General features: G+C 32.3%; 1 protein-coding gene across 14 annotated transcripts in view; it reads left to right on the forward strand.

Moving 5' to 3' along the window:
* Positions 1 to 19,577, forward strand: part of GPHN (gephyrin) — a 609,565-nt gene that overhangs the window by 276,631 nt on the left and 313,357 nt on the right. For all 14 annotated transcript variants that reach the window (XR_004620093.1, XM_034642048.1, XM_034642043.1 and 11 more), the window contains exon 4: positions 7,152 to 7,244. Coding sequence is in view for 13 of the 14 variants with exons in the window: in XM_034642048.1 (XP_034497939.1) it covers positions 7,152 to 7,244 (93 nt within the window). In the remaining variant the exon portion in view is untranslated. The remainder of the gene's footprint in view (positions 1 to 7,151; positions 7,245 to 19,577) is intronic.

Below are 19,577 nucleotides of genomic sequence, written 5' to 3' on the forward strand. Positions count from 1 at the left end.
GTTTCTCTCTGTCAAATAAATAAATAAAATCTTTCAGAAAAAAAAAAAGAATGAGGAATTTTTGAGTGAGAACATTAATATAAAATAGGCATCACAAGAAAAATAATGTAAGACAATTACACAGTTACAATAATGTAAGAAAGAACACTCTGGAACTATGGTTAAAAATGGGTAAGCAGCTGAGAATCTAGAGACCAGAGTTTTATTACTGCTATCTGCCACTACTGATGGAACAAATCTCTGTCTGTAGGAGAACAAAATTTGTTGGTAAAGCATATGAATAGAGGATAATGAATGGGAAGATAATGCTATCACAAACAGTGATAGCAAAAATACAACCATATTATAATGAACATCTATGTTAGCTTTCTTAGCATCCCAACTGTTCATTCTAATATTATTTTGCATTACCTTATAGAGGCATGGGAAGTATACTTTTCGGGGGGAAAAGCATAGAACAAATATAATTTTAAAACCCCATAGTCATTTTTAATTAATCATTAAAAAGATTAACTTCCAAGGTTATGATTCCCAGAAGCAAGAGTTTTTGTTTTCCATTGAGATTTGACAATCTTAGTGTGGAAAGTCAAAGAAGATTTCACCATCCCTTTTTCTCTTAAACCTTTTTTTTTAAAGATTTTATTTATTTGAGAGAGAAAGAGAGCATGAGCGGGGGCATGGGGAGGGGAGTGGGCAGGGAGGGCGGGCAGGCTGGCAGAGAAGCAGACTCCCTGCTGAGCAGGGAGCCTGATTTGGGGCTTAATCCCAGGACCCTGAGATCATGACCTGAGCCAAAAACAGACACTTAACCTACTGAGCCACGTACACATCCTTTATCTTAGATCTTGTAATATCTTTAATATCTCAACAAATCCACACATATTGTATTAAGAGTTATTTCAAAGAGTCAACCTTGGAAGCAGCGTGTTTTAGTATTTCTATTGGCTACGTTGATCATGCAATTCAGAAAATGCTTACTAAACTTCTTGATCATAAGTTGGTCATTATCAGGCTGGTCACATATATTTCTATTTAGTGTGCTATCTCTGTAGAATGGAAATTAATATTCTTACCATTATCTCACGTGATAAGCAAATTTGTCCTCATCCTGCTGACTTTTTTTAGTAGTGAGCCACAATATAACCAACCTACATTTTGAAACCAAAGGAATCCATATTTTATCTGTAGTAGAAAAGGAATGGTGTTGCAGGTAACACACACACACACACACACACACACACACAAACAATTGAGCAAAACCTGAAGACTGTAGCATTATGTTCTATATGTGAATGTTATTTCTCAGTTGTGTTTAACAACTTTGAGTTCAAACTTAGTATGCTAAAGAGGTAAATGGTTCTCTCTCCCTGTTTTTAAAATTCTCTGAGATTTGATTCAAATATATTGAATATTCAATACTGACCTACTCTCAAACTATTGGTGTTAAATCTCCATTTTCTTGTGTTTTGATACAGAGCAAACTAATCCTAGAATTCTAAGAGAAATTTTGTTGAGAAGGTTTTTTGTTTGTTTTCCATATTTCACCCATTCTCTTCTCCTAGGTAGCAAATCCCTGGCTGATTGGAAAAAGCCTAATACTGCATCACTTGATTATTCTGTTTTGCACTTTATCTTCCATTTAGAAAAGACACTTGATTTTGGCCTTTCAGAGTTAGTGACAAAAGGATTACCATGAACCCTGATTCTGCCTGGGTCTTCTAAGGTGATTAAGTTTGTGGAAAGCTTCCCACTTAGGCAGTGTAACCCTGACATAAATAATGTTGAAAAAATAACAAAAGAAACCATTTATTTAGCACTTACTGTGTGGTACTCTGTCATGTGCTTAACTTAGATCAGTGAGATTCCATCAATAGGAGCAAATCCTTGGTATTCTGTGAAGGAATTGAGTTTACTAACTCCTCATCACAATACCATGTTCCCATGCTATTGTGATGAGTGCAGAATATGGATCCAGGTTACCTTCATTCAGAACAATACACTGGAGATACCCAAGTGCAAATTAAATATTTTTGGATAAGTAGGCATATGATGAAGTTACATCTACTTATTTCTATTTATTTCAATAGCGGGAAGATTAATATATTGTTATCTAGTAAAGCTGAGAAAATTCTGTTGACAAAAAGAATTTATAAAGTTCAAAAAAAAAGGATTATCATAAATAATAGCAATCTGCTATTCAGAACCATTTGAAACAGCCACTGGAAGGTCCTTACATTAATTAAGGTAAACAATAAATAGAACTCTAATCATTCACGTTCTTTAAAATACCTTTATGAGCAATACATATAGTATTTGAATATTATAGTACTTGGTGTTTAAATGTATAGAATTAAACTGAAATTGGTCTAAAGATTAAGCATCAGAACACTTGAGTAAAAGAAAAGCCCTCACTTTCTGAGAAGGAGAAAGATACAACTAGCCTCAAATGGCACTCTGAGTTGACATTTATGGTGGGAGTGTGAGAATATCAAATGATAACTTGAAATACGACAAAATCTCATTTTGGGGATCTTCACTGAGCCAGAGGTGTCCTAAAACTTATATAAACAAATGTATATTTTAAGAATATATGTTATAAATGCATATAATGTTTATACATATGTAAATGGAAAATATGAATGTATGAACAATAATGCATGGATACTCCTTGGATAAAGATTCCTCCTTACCATGTGACTCTACAACCCCCAAATATCCTACAAACCCTTATACTTTTCATTTAAGTAATCACTTGCTGTGTGCTTTACTCTAGTAGATGATAACTATTGTTTGCTTTTGTTTTTTGAAGAACTTGGTGAAAGCTTCAGTTACATTAACAAATATTTAGGAAAGAGTTTTGCTGTTTTCTCCAGTGGAGAAAATTGGGTTTTTTGGGAAGGTTTTAAGGAAATAAGTGATTTGGAGTAGATTCTCAAAGCCAAAAAGGACCAGCGAGGGAGATTTCTAGTTCAGATAACATGAATAGAGGAGATAATGGACAAGGAGTGGGAGAATCTGCCTAGAAAAATAAATGAGAAGTTAATTCATTAGACAACTTTGGGGGAAAAGACATGAAAGAAGATCTTAGGAAAATTTTCATAAAATATAAAATTGCTTGCATTATGTTATTTTGTTAGTGGAAATTATTTGTGTCATTTATAAAAACTAACAACTGCACACTTAAAAAACTAGGAAACCAAGATCCTTATCCATTTAAAAATGTTCCCTTTGAAGACTTTTAGTGGCTTTTGAACTCATTTGTTAAAAATATTTTTAAAGTAACATCTTCAAATTATTTTATATTTTTCATTAAAGTATAATTGACACACAATGTTACATTAGTTTCAGGTGTACAACATAGTGATTCAACAAGTCTGTACCTTCTGCTATGCTTACAAGTGTAGCTATCATCTGTTAGCATAGAATGCCTTTGTAATACCATTGACCATATTCTCTATGCTGTACCTTTTATCCCCATGATTTACTCATTTCATAACTGAAAACCTGTATCTCCCACTCCCTTTCACCCATTTTGCCCATTTTCCAACATCACCCCCAATTATTTTATAAGAACAACTCACAAATATCATGAAAGATGGAAGTTTACTAACCCCATTTCAAAAAGTCATTTGCATATTTGGTGAATGAGATTGAAAAATGAATGCTGTGTAAGTGATTTTGTTAAGTATAACTAATGTACTTCTTTCATTTCAGTGTATTTTTTAAAACTATATTTTACTTTTTAATTACTGTAACACAAAATACCAAACCAAGATTTTCTAAAATAATGTATATTCAATCATATTATGTGCATAAAATATTGGTGAGAAAAATATTTTTACACAATTACTAAAATAAAAGCTATTTTAAGTATGTTGTCTTTATCTCATCTTTTAAAATTTCTTGTGTGACATGCTGAATATGTTTTAGCATAACATTCAGAATTTGCTTTCCTGATAGAAATGTCTGATAACATTCAGAAATTGCTTTACTGATACAGATCAGAATTTTAGAGATCACTCTTACAGAGGAAGAGATATATAAACAAGTAAATTTCAGTAAAATATGAAAAGTGCTCTCCCAAAGGAATGACTGGTAATATACACAGGGAACAAATGGCCTGGAGGAGTCAGAGGAGACTTTAATAAGATGTCCTAATGCTGTGTCTCATTAAGTATGGATAGGAATTTCTTAGGTGGTTAAATCAGACTCTTTAATAAACCAAAGAAAACGTGACATTTCCCAAATGATTTTATATTGCTGAGGTCTCCTTAATTCAGTGATTCATGTTTCCATCGATAAATGTAAAGAAAGGAAAAATCTATTGTAATAGATGAGTATGAGACTCTAATTATATGTATAGAATGGTGGCTTGTCTAAACTTACTTTCTCTTAGCTCTGTTACTGTCCCATTTTTCTCTTTTTTGGGTTCTCTAGTTTTGGGCAAGAGAAAAATATGGTTAAGAATCTCTATAGTGATGGTTTTCATTTGGTCAATGTAAAGAAAATGTTACGTATTCATAAATACATGTAGTTTCTGCAAAATAGTTTTCTTAAGATGGCCGCACCTCTTTCATAGTACTAACCGTGATATATTGAGGTTCATATTAATTTGTTCATACCTCTGAGCTCATTGACATCAAGGGCATTTGTCATGCATTTTTTTTCATTCCCACATTTTCCTGGCACATAGTAGGCATTGGTATGTTTTTCTTTAATTTAAGTTCACCCAATGAACATATAGTGTATTATTAGTTTCAGAGATAGAGTTCAGTGATTCATCAGTTGTATATAACACCCAGTGCTCATCACATCACATGCGCTCCTTAATGTCCATCACCCAGTTACCAACAACCCTCAGTTTGTTTCCTATGAGTGAGAGTCTCTTATGGTTTATCTCCCTCTCTGATTTCATTTTGTTTTATTTTTCCCTCCCTTCCCCTATGATCCTCTGTTTTGTTTCTTAAATTGCACATATGAATGAGATCATATAATAATTGTCTTTCTGATTGATTTATTTTGCTTAGTTAGCATAATACCCTCTAGTTCCATCCACGTCATTGCAAATGGCAAGATTTCTTTTTTTTTTTTTTTTTTTTTTTTTGGCTGAGTAGTAATCCATTGTGTATATATATCCCACGTCTTTATCTATTCATCTGTCAGTGGACATCTGGGCTCTTTCTATAGTTTAACTGTTGTGGACTTTGCAGCTATAAACGTCGGGGTGAAGGTGCCCCTTCAGATCACTACATTTGTATCTTGGGACACCCAATAGTGCAATTGCTGGGTTGTAGGGTAGCTCTATTTCACCTTTTGAGGAACTCCATACTGTTTTAGGCATTGGTATGTTTCTTAAACTGAATGATTAAAATTGAGATTTCATGGCAATTTATTTAAACCTAATTCACATCAAGTTCACTTTCAAAACTATTTTGAAGATTACTGTGTAGGATGTGTAGGTTTATGACTAATAAAATACAATCAACTGTACATTGAAAGTAGCCTGAAAAAGAGGGGGGTGCAAAGATGCTAACTAGGAAAGTAGTTGTATTTGTACTGTATTGTTGCATTAGAACCACCATAAGACTTAGTGACAGCAATGATTTATCATTTCTCACAAATCTGTGGGATTGCTGGGCTTAGCTGGGTGTATTTTCTTCTGGTTTTACTTGGTGTCATTCATGTGGCTGAAATAATTTGTCAGCTGAGGCTGGAGAAGCTAAGATGGCTTCATTCAGATGTCAGGGGCCTTGGTGCTATCTGTTCTGCTAAGCTTTCCCTCCACATGTTCTGTCTTCATTCCGTTATTTACACTGAACTTCCTTTCACGATAATAGAAGTTTACCAAGAGAGTGAAGGCAGAAGATGTGAGACCTTTTGAGAACTTGGCTTGAGAGCTCATACAGCATGATTTTTGCCCTTGTCAGAGTTTGGCCCAGATGCAGAATTGGTGCAAATAGACTCCACCTTTTGACAGGAGGATTTATAAAGAATATGTAGCTATATTTAACCTACTACAGTAGAACGTGCATAGTTGTTGCATATAAAATTTGTTTCTGAGCTGGGTGAAAATGAGGGGAAAATAAGACATTAAGATTATCAAAATAAAGAACAAATACCAGAAAATTCAATTTGTAAAATCCCTTTATTTTTTAATAATACCTGCAAATTTTAAAGAATTTGAAAATTGCCAAAGAAAATTAAAAAGGAATTAAAATTAAAATGTACTACAAATATAATTACAGAAATAACTGTTATAAGTTGTAAAACATTTCATCTTTCTATTCCTATGTTACAGATAGAAGAATGGATGGATGCTTAACTGAATGAAAGAAATAGCTATACAAAACCAAAATAGTACTCTCAAGATAAGACAGAAGCATTTTATTTCATTTAAATACAAAAAAAAAGAAAGTGAATGTCAGAGCATGTTATATGTTATCTGCTAAACAGAGATCTCTCTAAAGTTTAAAAATAAGGAAAGTTATTAATAAGTTAGTCATATTTTTTACTATCTTTTTAAAGTTTGGGTTTGGTCAAACCTCTGCTATGAAAGATAAGGATATTAGCGTTACTATATAACCTATTCTCTTCATACCATCAAATGTCTGATTATTATCAGAATTACAAAACGATTACAAAAACAAAACCCTAATGAACCACATCTAGTCTTGAGACTGAACTTATTTCAGAAACTGTTGCAGAGATGTAGAAAGAAAGATAAAGTAAGCCCAGACTATCAGATCTGGACAGACTTGAACAGAGACAAATGGAGAAATTAAAAAAAAAAAAATAGAGACAATTTATTGTCTTTGTTGGAGTGCTCTGCTTTTCCCTCTGAGATTTTTTTAAAATATCCAATATTAGGCTTTTTTATAAGCTCTTAATTTATGGTACTTCCTGTGATTCATTTATTTTTAAGACTTTGATGCTTTCTTCCTCATTTTCTATACTATATAAAGTAAATACCCCAACGGCAGTGTGTTTTGATCGTAACAAATCTGTTCCATAGATTGCACTTCAAAATTTTCTTCTTGATTGCTGAAATGAATCTGCGTTTCCTCACTCTTTATAAGGAATTTGGGTATGTGGATGTCTTGAGAGGGCAGGTAAGTTCTTCTGCATGTGACAATGTTACTGTTTTCTTTCAGGAAACCCTGATAGATTGGTGTGATGAAAAGGAACTTAACTTGATATTAACAACTGGAGGAACAGGGTTTGCACCACGAGATGTCACTCCAGAGGTGAGATAGTATGTGCCTTTCTCATATTCAAGAAGTAGGCTATTCATCTTATTTTTAATCTTTTTTACTATGTTTTATATTATTTTTGTAATTTTGCTAGGCAGAACAAGAGACTTGTGGTTCTAAGAATGTAAAAACTTTGCTGTGGAAGAACTGTTAAATAAAAAATATTTCTTGACTTCTTTTCTTTGGACTTATACACATGATATAAAATGAGGAAGATTGAGCTGGTCCAGAAGGTAATTTGCTTTTGTTCAGTGGTCTGTGATAGAAGCTAAACTTCAGGCATGTTGCCAAAGGAGGTGATAGCAGAACTCTAACTCTTAACATGGCATCTGGTCTGATGTACTTTGTTAATGTAATTCAAAATGTATCTGATTTCTGTTTTCTGTCATTGGTCTTAAAGCACAGGAAATTGACTGTGATAGAATATATATACCAAATTTACAGTACTTTTGAAGAGAAAGGGTTACAAAGTCCATAATTCTAATGTGAATTTAAATGCAGAATTTAATAAGCCAAAAAGCAGAATTAATGTCTAGGCTTTATGCCACAAGAATCACCTTAAACCTTTGCATAAGGAGAAAAATTAGAGAGAGAATGAAGAGTAGGCAGTAATAAGGGATACAGGGGAAAGAGTCTATTTTTTTTTTTTAAGGAAGCCATAAACCTCAGAGTCACATGCAAACTTATATTACCACTTGTCATATTGTTTCCTTTACCTCCCAAAAAAGTGTTCGCTGGCTGAATTTCAACTTATTTGTCTTTCTATTTTTCAAACCAGTACATAATTGTATCTACTATTTTATTAACACAAGACACTTCTGCTCTCCATCTATTAAATATTTACTGTACACCTTACTCTATCATAGTAGTTTTCAAACTTTAGCCTGCACCACAATCAAACTAAGGACTTGTTAAAACAGATTGTTGGACCTACCCACAGAGTTTCTGATTCAGTAAATCTGCAGTGGGTCCTAAGAATTTGTGTTTCAAACAAGGTCCCAGGTGATGCAGATTTTGCTGCCCCATAGACCATACTTTCAAACTTTGAAAACCATAGTTCTAGTACATGAAATGGAAATTTTTTTTAACAAATTGTAAAATATTTTCTTTCTTCTATGTAAAAATTTTAATTATATCTCAGAGTCCATAGTCTCTCAGAGGGGAGGGGGTGTGGGGGAATGGGATAGGCTGGTGATGGGTAGTAAGGAGGGCACATATTGCATGGTACACTCGGTGTTATACGCAACTAATGAATCATCGAACTTTACATCAGAAACCAGGGATGTACTGTATGGTGACTAACATAATATAATAAAAATTTTTTTAAATTATAATTATATTATTTTAATTATATCATATTATTAAATTATATTATTATAATTAAACTTACAAATAAAGTAATTTGTTTTTAAAGCAATCAGAATAGAGTTGTATTGGGAAAGTGTTAACTTCAATTGCTCAAAAAAGAAGTCATTCTTACATAATAAGCTTTTGGGTGTTAAGGAGAAATGGTCCTTTGGCCAGTTTTTACATTTGTTTTAGACTGTGAGACTAACTTAAAAAGTACAATTGGAGGGAAGTCATCTCCTGTAGAGGTGTGTTTGTGTTTTGTTTGTAAGAAAATTGCTTACATATGTGAAGACATTGATTTTTGGAGTTTGGTCACTGTGTTAAGTATTTGAAGTAAATGACCTTGGCTTTATATGTCCCTATTTTTTCTGTGATGATTTAATGTTTTCATATTATTTCTTTTTATATCAGAAAATAAGTTACTATGGAATTCATTTATAACCAGATAACATTCTTTTTAATTGGGGAGAATACTTCCTACACACAGTTAAGTATTTTATATTCTGTGGTGTATCAAGTTAATACCAAAATGCTAGGTTGAAAATTTAAACCTTTGAATTTTAGCTCTGCTACTTATTAACAAAGTGACTATAGGCTAATTATTGAACCCCATCTGTGCCTCAGTTTCCTATGAAATGAGGTAAACAAAAGTACCTATGTACAAGGATAGCTGTGGGATTCAATGAGGACTATTTCTGGCATTTTAGTAAGTGCTATATGCAAGGGTTAACTTAATAAGGGTTAAATTTTTTTTCTATTAGTTGCTACATAAATACTAAGTGAACAAATTTGGTAGTAGTTTTTTTTTTTGGTATGTAACTACCAAATGGACAAAAACAGTCTTATAGTAAGTCGATTTAAAGTATATCCATGAAATCTTTACAATCTTTTATTTTTAAATTTTGACATAGTAAGTTTCACATTTTATCTTTTTCACCTTAATATAAATCAGAGGTTTTAAATTTCTACCATTTTAATATCTGCTTATCGCATCCACTTTTTTTAGTACCATTAGTTGATAAGAGTCTCTTTCCCTGACCATTTATGTTTCATTATATCAGAAATTAAGAAGCCCTTTATTCTTAAATGAAGTCTTTCAGTTACCTTAAAACCTTAGAGGTGCTCTTAAATTCTTACATTTAAATATGCCTATAGCAACTACCTGGGTAGAGTTGTATTCAGGTGTTTTCTTTAAATGAGTTTAAAATATACATAATAGGTCCTTCTTAATATCTTTTTTTTGAGAATGGGTGACTTACCGATTGTAAATATCTTGATTTTTAATAGATTTGCTTTAGATCATATCTTATATATAAATATATAGGATATGATTATCTACAGCAAAAGTCCATAGGACTGTTAAGCCTTTGAAAAATAAACAAACATAAAAGTAATGTAGGGCCAACCAAAAATAATTCTACAGATTTCCCATCTTCTCTACACATTTAAATACTTGTCATTCTTCTAATATCCAAAATATAACACTGGGATGTCTGCTAGGAATCCAGAAATATAATTTGGGTTTTGTTATAATACAGTTATTTGTGTTTAACTTGCTTGCCATAGATAGTTGTGTCTAAAAAGAGAAGAAACTATTTCTAGACTACATTTAACTATATGTAACTTAGAGTTGCAAAAATTTTTAAATAGTCAAGTTATAGAAAACATAAATATTAAATATTAAGGTAAAATAATAAAAAACTTCTCCATTAAGGTACTAATATTTTACAGTCAATAATTGACAGTGATTAGTCTAATCTACAAACACAAAGGACAATTGTTTGTGGAATGTGTGTGTTGTTAGGAAAAAAATGGAGGAAGCAATAAATACGATGAATGAAATAAAACTATCTAAACTTGATGTCAATGAGTATGAACCCTAGAGAAAATGAAAAGTTTAATAAACTTGGGTTTGTTCCCAGGTCTGTTAAAAAGAAAAATATAACAGCAAATTCAGTAAAGTATATCTTGTTTCCTTTTTTCTTTTTAATAGAAATAAGGCATTCAGAATCGATTTCCCTAAATTATGAAATTGTTTCTTTTTTTGGGCTTTGTGTCTTAGAATATGGTTCATCTGATATTTGCATGTCTGCTAGCCTGCTCCCTGCCTCTAAATATGAGATACTATCAAAGCTTATATATAATAGCATAATAATCTATTCCCTTCAACTTTTCAGAGTTTTATTTTGATATAAGAAGCTTTATTTTTTAAGAATAGATTTTATATTCAGGGTTCCTGACTGGCTCAGTTGGAGTAGTGTTTGTTTGACTCTTAATCTGCAGTTATGTGTTTGAGCCCCACATTGGGCATAGAGATTACTTCAAATAAATAATTGTTTTAAAAAAGAGTAGATTTTATTTTCTCTGATCTGACAAAGGTTGAATAATCTGTTGTCACTGGTGAAATGCTAGTAATTATAAAATTCTATAGAACATAAGAATTCATTGCTATACACAGTATTATCTCTTCGTGTCTCATTATCAGTTAAAAACAATATATGTCCAAAATAGGTATTGTTACATAAAGAATCTTATTATTCTTAAAAAGTAAAATTAGGGGCTTATAAGTGAGGCAAAGTGAAAACCTTTTAGACGTAAATTCTAGAAGAGACTAAAAGATCAAGAAGCATTTAAAAATGTATATATAATTGCAAAGAAATATTTTATGTTATGGTAAATTTGAAAATATTAAATTATTTGATATATAGAAGGTAAAAATAACTTTAAGCATTTTTAGATTATTAGGCTACATCAGAATAAAGGGTTGTATACTAATATTTTATTTTGATCATAAATTAAAGAGTTAAATAGAAGCCCAACATTCATCTTGGTTCTCATCCATTCATTCATTCATCAAGCTTTTCATTTTTAATCCTTAATATGTATCCCATGCCATGCTGGGTGCTGGAGTTAAAAAATTAATAAGACATGGTCCCTATTTACAAGAAACTCTTAATTTGTTTTGGGAGTTGGCAAACAAGCCCTATAGGCCAAATCCGGCCTGTCTTTTTGTTGGTGTTGGTGTGGCTTGTGAGCTAAGAATAGATTTTGGGTTTTTTTAAATGGCTGAAAAAAAATCAAAAGGAGAATAATACTTTGTGGCACATAAAAATTATTTGAAGTTTAAATTTCAGTGCCCATAAATGAAGTTTTATTGAAACACAGCTACAGTCATTCATTTATGTAATGCCTATAGCTATAACAGCAGAGTTGAACAGTTGCAACTAAAACTTTTCCGTTTAAATGAATATCCCTTATATGAAAATCTGTAGTTTCTTAAAATTTTTGCTATTCCTCCTTTTGTTTAATTATTTTATTCTGACCAATTATATCAGGACACTTTTGTTAGGAGGAGGAGGTATTGCTAAGAACAGCAGTTCAAAAATTTTTAAAGAGTGAGATTTTACTTAATGTATAACAAATTCATTAGTTTGATCAATTTTAAAAGTTGAAAGTTTTATATATTATTTAGAATTAGGAATCTTTTGTTATGCTGTATTATCTATTGAGATAACTTGGCAATACACTTCATTATAGCAGGAAAGTGTATTTTCTTTGCTCCTTCTAAAATTAAGCATTTAAGAAATGAAACCCAACACATTTCAGATTACTAAAGAAAAAAAGGTAAAAATCAATTTTTAAAAAGTGAATAAAGAATGTGAGTAAAGATGACATTGTCATTCAGTAGACCAGGGGTCAACAAACTTTTTCTGCAAAAGGTCAGATGGTAAATACTTTAGTATTTTCAGGCTGTAAAGTTTGGTTGCAGCTATTGAACTCTGCTGTTGTAGCCACAGGAGTAGGTTCATTATGTAAGTGAACAGGCATCTTACAAAATGACCAATGCTAAAAGGATAGAATACTCTAAAATTGGTACAAAGGATGAATTTCTAGGATTATGAATTTTAGAAGACATATTCTGTTTATAGACTGTAATATTTACATTTCTTTGGAACAGATTACTATTTAAGCCATTTTGTAAATATTTGCCACTTAGGTTATTAGAAATTTTTTCAAAAAATATCAAATTAAAGAAAAATTGTTTATTTTGTAAAATTTGTTTTATAATCAATTTGTCACAATTTATATATTTCATCATTTTAGGTGTGAGTGTACTGTAAGCCAGGGGTCGTTTTATGCAGTCATTAGCCATTTTTCCATAATTATAGTGCTTCAAAAGCAAGAATACTGTGTAAGTAAAATGTAGGAGACATCCTTGACCTGTTATTAGGTCAGAGTTACTGACTATACTTTAATGATTCTCAATTTGTGACTCATGAAAATCAGTGAGAACATTTAACAGCTTCGCCTAAAAGTTAACATTGGGCATTTTGACAATCAGAAAAACTCCTGTATTATAGCAGAAGCATAGAAAAACATCATATGTAACAATTTCTGTTTTTGAAAGAAAATTTAATCATTGACATAGGTCATTTGAATTAATGTAGTTGTTTTCAAGTATATATAATATTCTTCCAAAAACTTTGATTATTTCCCTGGAAAAATATCCTATACTAATGGTCTAGAACTCTATGAATATTTATTTTATAGCACTAGGATTTTTTTTTTTTTACTAATACCTGTTATACATGGTAAAGCTAAATATAACCATATTGAACTAGGATTTTGAGTATCTTAAAATTATTCATAAATAGAATAACAACAGTATGAAATTGATAAAGCAGGATATCAGAAACCCTTGTAATTGAAGTATTTTAAGCTAGATTGACTAAAATACATCACTCTTCTATGGTCAGAGTTTACATTCTATGCCATCTTTTTTTTTTTTAAAGATTTTATTTATTTATTTGACAGAGATAGACAGCCAGCGAGAGAGGGAACACAAGCAGGGGGAGTGGGAGAGGAAGAACCAGGCTCATAGTGGAGGAGCCTGATGTGGGGCTCGATCCCATAATGCCGGGATCACGCCCTGAGCTGAAGGCAGACACTTAACAACTGCGCCACCCAGGCGCCCTCATTTTATGCCATCTTAACCTCTTTCTTGAATTTTTATGAAATAGTTCTGGACATAAGAAATATGTTTCTGTGTCTTACCTTTGTCTAAACATGTTGAGATGCAATATGATATAGTGGAAACACTAACAATACAGAGTCAGACATAAATTTGAATCTCAGCTCTACCACTAAGTATGAAATTAAGGCAAATTAACCTGTTCCAACTTCATAATTCTCATTCGCTAAATTTGCTAATGCCTACCTCTTAGGGTTGTTGTTTCTAGTGATTGAGATTATAAGGGTAGCCAGTAATAATAACTAACACTTATATATAGCACTTTACTACGTGTCAGCAGCTGTTTTAAGCACATGTTAATTCATTTAGTCTTCAAAACAACCATATGAGGCAGGTACTATTTTATATCTATTTTAAAGATGGAGAAACTGAGACACAGATCAATTAATTGACTTGCCCAAGGTTATCCAAACTAGTAAGTGACAATAATGCATGTCAAACAATCTAGTATAATGCCTGGCACTTTTGTAGATGTTTGGTAAATGTTCATTTTTTTCTTTACCTTTCCTTCCTCATTTAATTATATTACCTATTACCTCTAATAAGATGTGGCAGCCCCAAATATTTCTGCTACTACCCCGTGTACTTCTGGTATCTGTTGTTAGCTACTATCATACCTTGTTGGATAGTCTAAAAAATAAAGATGTAAGTCATTTCCCTACTACTACTTTCAGGCATGGGGCAAAGGAACAAGATTAAGAATTTCTATAGTGTATATGATACGAGGAATGTGGATTATTAGTGCAGTTGCATTAATTACCTCTTGATATCCTACCTGAACCTATTTATTTTGTTTTAGTTCTCTAATTCCTCTGTAGTTTAAAGTTCTTGGAATACGGTTTGACTGAGCTGAGATATATGAAATTCAGGGTAGCTTTTCCATAGTAACCCACTTTATAGCTGGGGTTTATAATTATTTTGCATTATCCATTAAAAAACAGCATATGTCTTAGAGTGTAGGCACATTTATGAGCTACCAGATTGCTAAAAACATCAATTATAGTTTTTGTTCAGTTTACAAGTATTTGTCAAGCATGTTGGGCTTCATTGAGTGAGTGCTAAAGTGCATGTACTCCTAGCACAGTCACCTGACAAATCAAGACTGTATAAACCTAATATCAGAAATGTGCAGCCAAAAGATTCCTTTAAAGAGAAAGATTAAGAGAAAGCTAAAATTAATTAATTGTAATTAATTAGTACTTCAAAATTAATCAGCAAAAATTTTGGACAGGTAATAGTAAAGCTAAAATTGAAGAAGAGAGATAGATTCAGATTAGGAAAGAAGAGGAAGGACATTACTAATGGGAGTAAGGAAGTATGATCAAGCTACAGAGAAAGATAAAATTAAGAAAATCTTCCTGGCTACAGCAGAGTATTCATTTTACATAGACAAATGAATAAACTGACCTGTTATTTTAATCTCTTTCTTAGAGCATCTAGAGTAGCACCATCTGTAGAGATGAAAAACAGCAACTGTCCTTATTCTGAGATTCCTTAGAAGCCAGAATTCTTAAATCTAAGTCTACTATCAACCAGTACACACAGTAAAATCATGCCGTCAAGTCTCTCTAAAAGTAGTTTTTGAGATGTCATTTATTCAAATACTGCATCAACTCATTTTTTAGTAGGACTAACTTTCATTCTTTTTGAAGATTTTTTAAAAATGTTTTTTGTTTTGTTTTTAAGTCCTGATTTAATCTACAGACCTAGTGACTATCCGATAACACCATTATTTGTAGATAAAACTGAAATTACTGTGAAGCATCAAGTTCCGGTTTTTTGATTTGTTGTTTGGAAACATTTTCTCATCATAGATTTTGTCAGTGATGTACCTCAAGTTAGCTTAGTGTTTTATATAAAATTACAAACTATATAAAAAATAGAGAAATCACAGTATCTCAGAGTTTGAAGAGAATTCAAAGGCCATTATGTTCAAAGTCCTAGCATACCCTTTTCATCATTTCCAACCTTTGTCTAAACATCTCAATTGCTACATCTTCCATCTGGAAGTTTGTTGCTTTTTCAACTCTGTTTGAAAGTCCAAACATACCAAACTGAAACCTGGGACCTTATCATTTCTACCCCATGGTTTTAATTCTTCTTTGTACTGTACAAAAGAATGTAAATTTCTTTTTTACATGATAGTTCTCCTAATATTTGAAGACAAATATTACATTTTCCCCTTACATCCACTTACTTTTGTATTTTTTTTACATTCATTTTTTTCCACCAGACACAGAATTTCCCAAGATATTCAACCTCTATTTTATTTATGCATTAAAAAAAAACCCTCCTTGGTATAATTGTAAAAGGGGAAAGGAAAAGATACAAAATTCAATCAGTTAGATAAATTATAAACTATCATGTTAAAAGGCTCCTATTCCACATTGTAAGAATAAAAAGGGAAAGGTACATTGTTCCTCAAGGTCAGTATTTTAGAATTTTGAACATAACGCAAAACCAAAAATTTCATGTAAGAAGAATCCATATATAAAATACTGTCTTCATTCTCTTAATTATGTTTCTTAATTATATGCCTACTCTGTATCAGAATACGTACTCAGCTTTTGGGGGTCTTTAAGATGGTCATTATCAGTAAACATACAAATAATTACAAATACGCTTATTATGGTAAGTTCCATATTTATTTAGAACTCTTACTAGAGAAGTAGTATTGCCCATATAAACCATTTGTGAGGCAGGATAACATAGTGTTTAAGAGCACAGACTACTTGGGTTTGAATCCTAGATCTACCTTTTACTAGTGACCTTATATAACTTCCTTAACTTGCTATACCTCAGTTTTCTTATGTGTAAAATAGAAAGAGTAAGAATACTTACCTCATAGAGTTAAACTATGTGAATTAACATAAGTAAAACACTAACAAAAGTATTTATTTGCTGTATAAATATTTGCTATTATTAACTAAATAAAAATGGAGCTTTAGCTTAAAAATAAGTAGATAATGGTTGAAAAAATATTGAAAGAATTTTCTCTAGGGAAAAAAATCCAGTAGGATAGAACCTAAAGTATACAATGGTATAGCTGTGGGAAAGGAAAAAGAAGTAGAGATGACATGCTAAATGTTGATTTTTACCTTGAATTTATCAAGTGATAATATCTTGAAATCGTCTTTCCAGCCCATTCTTACAAGCCTACTCTCATAAAATGGGCAGAGGCTGGCATGCCAGAATACTTTGGTTTTACAAAATATATACTAAGACAATGACAACAAAATATCATTAAATATTTTACAAATATAAAATGCCAAAAGCATATTTGTCTAAAGATATAGTTGCAGGAATGAAGTTTTTAGGATATCCCTTTCTTCATCATCTAGAATCAAGAATGTGAATTCATCTCTCTATATTAGACCTCCATCTATAAAATGGACTTAATGTTGCTTTTCACACAAAATTAAAAGGATGACAGCAAATGGATTTATACCTATCAAGTCCTCTGAGCTTTTTAGAATACCATTGTAAAAGAGCAGAATATTTGTGACTTTATGTTATTGCCTACCACAAAAAGAAACTGATAGGAAGTCAGAAAGTAGATTCAGATAACAAAATAAACTATTTGGAATGATTCTAGTAATTTTACCCATATTATTTTTTCATATTGGAACTTGGAAAGAGCATGGCTGATATTAAAGAGTAGAGGACAAATGCCCAGTGAAGGGAGTGACCATTTTAGATAATCATTAATGACTGACACACAGGTGACAATTTACAGGAAGATTCCTTTAAAAAATGCTGAGAAGAAAGAAGCAGTAAAGCTGTTGCAACTACGGAGTTTAAAAATGAACTGCCATCAGTTTCACAAAGATACCAAAGGTCAAGGTAATAGTGTAAGAGAAGGAGTTGATTGTGCTGCAAGGACCAATTGATGTAAGAGGACATAAATTATATTTCTTTATGAAGATTAAAGATAGCATTGTAGTGCTGGGTGTCATTGAGATAATTTAAGTGTTTCCCCCTTACCTTCTGCACCCCTTGCCATAAGTTTGATTGTAGCATATGATATACTTACATGTCTTAATCCTTAAGGTGAAACTTTATTTAAGGAAAGATAAATCAGGTGATTATGAGATAATTTTGAATAGGATTTTTCAAATTTAAAATATTTCTCTATAAAATGTAGGCATTTGAACCAATGAGAAAATAACTATTAGTTTTGAATATTGTATAAATATAGTGGAGTCTTATTATAATGTGTCTCTTGCTTGTGGTGATTCAAGACTACAGTCATTTAGGAGACCCCATTATAATGAGGTCAGTTTAGTATAACCCCATTGATGAGGTTCAAAAGAGATTCACATTATGGCAATTTCCCACTGTTGTTAAACAGGGTATGTTTAATAGGGTATCGGTTAACTATGTGATACTTCAATATGAACTCTGTGGACCTTGTTTACTTTCTCATTCCCTTCCTTTTTGCCATTTTTAAGAATTACCTTTACCTATGCCGTGCCCTATCCCTTAAGATGAGGCTGCTTTTGTAGGGTTGATAGATGAATGAATATCACCACCAGTATTAAATAACATTTAGAGGAATAAGAAGGCTACTTTTATGTATACTGAAAGTAAATCCTAGTATAGATGCATCTTCCCTCCTAGGTGTATCTTGGGCAGCAGCAGCAACGGTATTAACAGTAATGCTCTAGTTTATTATTGCTCAAACTTTAGTTATTACTCTTTGCCTTCTAAGTATAAAATATCTTTGGACAGGGGTCAGCAAACTTATTCTTTAGAGGTCCAGACAGTAAATACTTTAGGCTTTGTGGGTTCTGTACTCTCTGTCATAACCACTCAACTCTGCCAGCCCTGTGGCACAAGCCAACGTAAGATGATATAAATGAATGAGCCTCATGTGCCCCAATATAAATTTATATATGGATACTGAAATTGGATTTCATATAATTTTCACATCATGAAATATTATTCTTCTCTTGGTTTTTTTAATCATTTAAAAATTTAAAGATCTCTCTTAGATTGAAGGTGATGCAAAAAAAGGCTGCAGACAGGTTTTGTCCCCTTGGCTATGATTTGCCAACTCCTATTTTAGAATATTCCTACCTTATAGTGTACTAGTATCTCCTCTGTTAACCAAAGGCTCATAGCATGTGAGCTTTCAGAAGAATGCTCTGAGAATTTAAGACAGAGAAAGGTGATGCACCACAAGAAATTAACATTTCATAGATTCAAATATATCTTTTTTTTTTTTTTAAAGATTTTATTTATTTATTCGACAGAGATAGAGACAGCCAGCGAGAGAGGGAACACAAGCAGGGGGAGTGGGAGAGGAAGAAGCAGGCTCACAGCAGAGGAGCCTGACGTGGGGCTCGATCCCATAACGCCGGGATCACGCCCTGAGCCAAAGGCAGACGCTCAACCGCTGTGCCACCCAGGCGCCCCTCAAATATATCTTGAGTGCCTGCTGTATATATGCCAGGCATTGTTCAAGATGCCGTGGATATAGCAACAAACAAAGAAGTCAAAAGTCCCTGCCTTTATGAAATTTACATTTTAGTGGGTGACAAATATAAGTTAAACAAGTAAAATGTATAGTATTAGAGATGGTGATAAGTACTGTGGATAAAAATAAACCAGGAAAGTAATAGATAGTGCGGGCAGAAAGCAGAATTGTAATTTTTAAAAGGCCATCAAGGAAGGCTGTATGATAAGGTGACATTTGAGCAAAGGCATAAAGGAGGAAAGGGAGCAAGCCATGGATCATGTAGAACCTGTATGTCACCCTTAGTATAATGGAGAGTTTTGAGCAGAGGCATTACATGATTTGACTTAGATTTTAATAGGGAAACAATTTAAGAGGCTATTGAAATAATCCAGGTGAAAAATGATAGTGACTTAGACCAATGATAGAGGTGAAGGTAGTGAGAAATACATTATTTATATGTTTTGAAGATAGAGGTAAGAGATGA

This window comes from Ailuropoda melanoleuca, chromosome 14 (genome assembly GCF_002007445.2).
Source record: "Ailuropoda melanoleuca isolate Jingjing chromosome 14, ASM200744v2, whole genome shotgun sequence".
In the NCBI taxonomy this organism is placed as follows: domain Eukaryota; kingdom Metazoa; phylum Chordata; class Mammalia; order Carnivora; family Ursidae; genus Ailuropoda; species Ailuropoda melanoleuca.